The following is a 1747-nucleotide window of genomic DNA, read 5'->3' as shown; positions in this document are numbered from 1 at the left end:
TCTTTCCCCTTGAAATGTTTGCAAAGACATTGAGAAGCTACAAATACAGGAATCATTTCCAGCAATATGCTGTAATGTGAAGGGGTTTGGAGGGTAAGTCTTAATAAAAGGATAGCAATTTGTTTAGGAAATATTTGTGGGAAGAGAATTAGTTTAAAGCAGTATTTGGAGGATGAGGTGATGAGTCTTTCTGGGAAAATGGAAGAATAGTGAGGAAGAGTACCATCATTTAAGCAGAAGAGGGGACGATTTGTGTGCTGTCATCATGCATGTGAGTACCGATAATAGCTTTGTCTCACATGGGTTAAAATAGCTAACCTCCAACAGTTCAATTGTTCAGCAGGATTTAGTAGATATCAGATTCAAATGAAGCACATTCAACTTGTTTGTCAAGAGGATGCTGCCTGGGATTTCCTCCTGCCCATCAGCTTCCTCAGGCCCCGTTTCAGGTCTTTATTTCTCAGGCTGTAGATAAAAGGGTTTAGCATGGAGGAAAGAACTGTGTAGACAATTGTTGCTATGTGGTCCTTGGCAGTGTAGGTAGACAGGGGCTGTAAATAGACATAGAAGATGCTTCCATAAAAGAGTGTTACCACAGTGAGTTGAGAGCCACAGGTGGAGAAGGCTTTGCGTTTCCCAGCAGCCGAGGGGATCTTGAGAACTGTGATGAGGATTCGTACATAAGAGAAAGTAATGCACAGAAATGGTGTCACCAAAACAACTGAACTTTCTGACATTATCACGATTTCATTGACAAATGTGGAGGAGCAGGACAATTTCATCAGAGGTCTGATGTCACAGAGGAAGTGATTGATAACTTTGGAGTCACATAAGGTGAGACGATTCAGTAATAGGGTGTGTAGGAGTGAGTGGAGGTGAGGAATTGAGCAGGAAAAGGCCACCAGCAGAACACAGCGACGGTGGTTCATGGTGGTGACATAGTGGAAGGGGTCACAGATGGCCACATAGCGGTCAAAGGCCATGACTGCCAGGAGGCAGCTGTCAGTGTTGCCCAGAGCATAAATAAAATACATCTGTGTCAGACACCCAGCATAGGAGATGGTCTTCTCTGACAGGAAGCTCACTAGCATCCTGGGGACAATGGTGGTTGTAAAGCAAATGTCAGTGAAGGACAGGAAACTCAAGAAGAAATACATGGGGGTCTGGAGCTGGGGGTCAGAGTGGATGGCGAGGATGATGAGTAGGTTCCCTGTTATGGTGACCAGGTACATGGTGAGGAAGAGGATAAAGAGTGGCTTCTGGTCCTCAGGCCTGGAGGAGAGTCCCAGGAGGATGAACTCAGAAACACTGCTACTTTGGTTGACTCTTTCCATTGATTTGGGTCTAGTTATACACAAGATGTTTTGTTATTTACCATACTTCAAGTCCAGAACACAAATCCTCAGAACCCAGCAAGTCTTGTTTTTTCTCTGTTTGTTTGCAATTAATTGTTCTGTAGGGATAGCTTGTCAGTCTCATAGTCCTTGATGTGGTCCTCCCTTCCCAAATCCATGGGCATCATAAGGGCCTTATATGGAAGGCTGGAAGGACAGAAGGAGTTTATCTTTAGAAGCCATCAGAGATGGACCTTGCTGATTCCAGTTCATTAGTTCTTATTCTGTGAAATTCCTGTTCCCTTGCTGGGGATTATTGGTAGAACAGGCAAATTCTTGCCATTGTGTAGCTCGTGTTTAGTTGGGGAGACAGAGCATCAATAAACAATATAAAGTAGTGCATAAGGGATGGA

The 1747-nt window shown here is 44.0% G+C and overlaps 1 protein-coding gene across 1 annotated transcript; it reads right to left on the bottom strand.

The window, feature by feature from the left end:
* Nucleotides 1-389: 389 nt before the first annotated feature.
* On the bottom strand, nucleotides 390-1334 carry LOC120226166 (olfactory receptor 1L8-like). The gene has a single exon (XM_039224359.1). It carries the CDS (start codon nucleotides 1332-1334, stop codon nucleotides 390-392), a length of 945 nt encoding a protein of 314 aa, XP_039080290.1.
* Nucleotides 1335-1747: the final 413 nt, after the last annotated feature.

The sequence above is a fragment of the Hyaena hyaena genome, unplaced genomic scaffold, assembly GCF_003009895.1.
Source record: "Hyaena hyaena isolate Hyena2069 unplaced genomic scaffold, ASM300989v1 scaffold_1627, whole genome shotgun sequence".
Taxonomy (NCBI): Eukaryota; Metazoa; Chordata; class Mammalia; order Carnivora; family Hyaenidae; genus Hyaena; species Hyaena hyaena.
Note: the sequence above shows the minus strand (reverse complement) of the source record. Positions and strands in the feature narration are given on the sequence as shown.

Bases quoted from the DNA above. Each gene is read 5' to 3' on its own strand.
- LOC120226166 (XM_039224359.1), bottom strand. From the start codon at position 1,334: ATGGAAAGAGTCAACCAAAGTAGCAGTGTTTCTGAGTTCATCCTCCTG.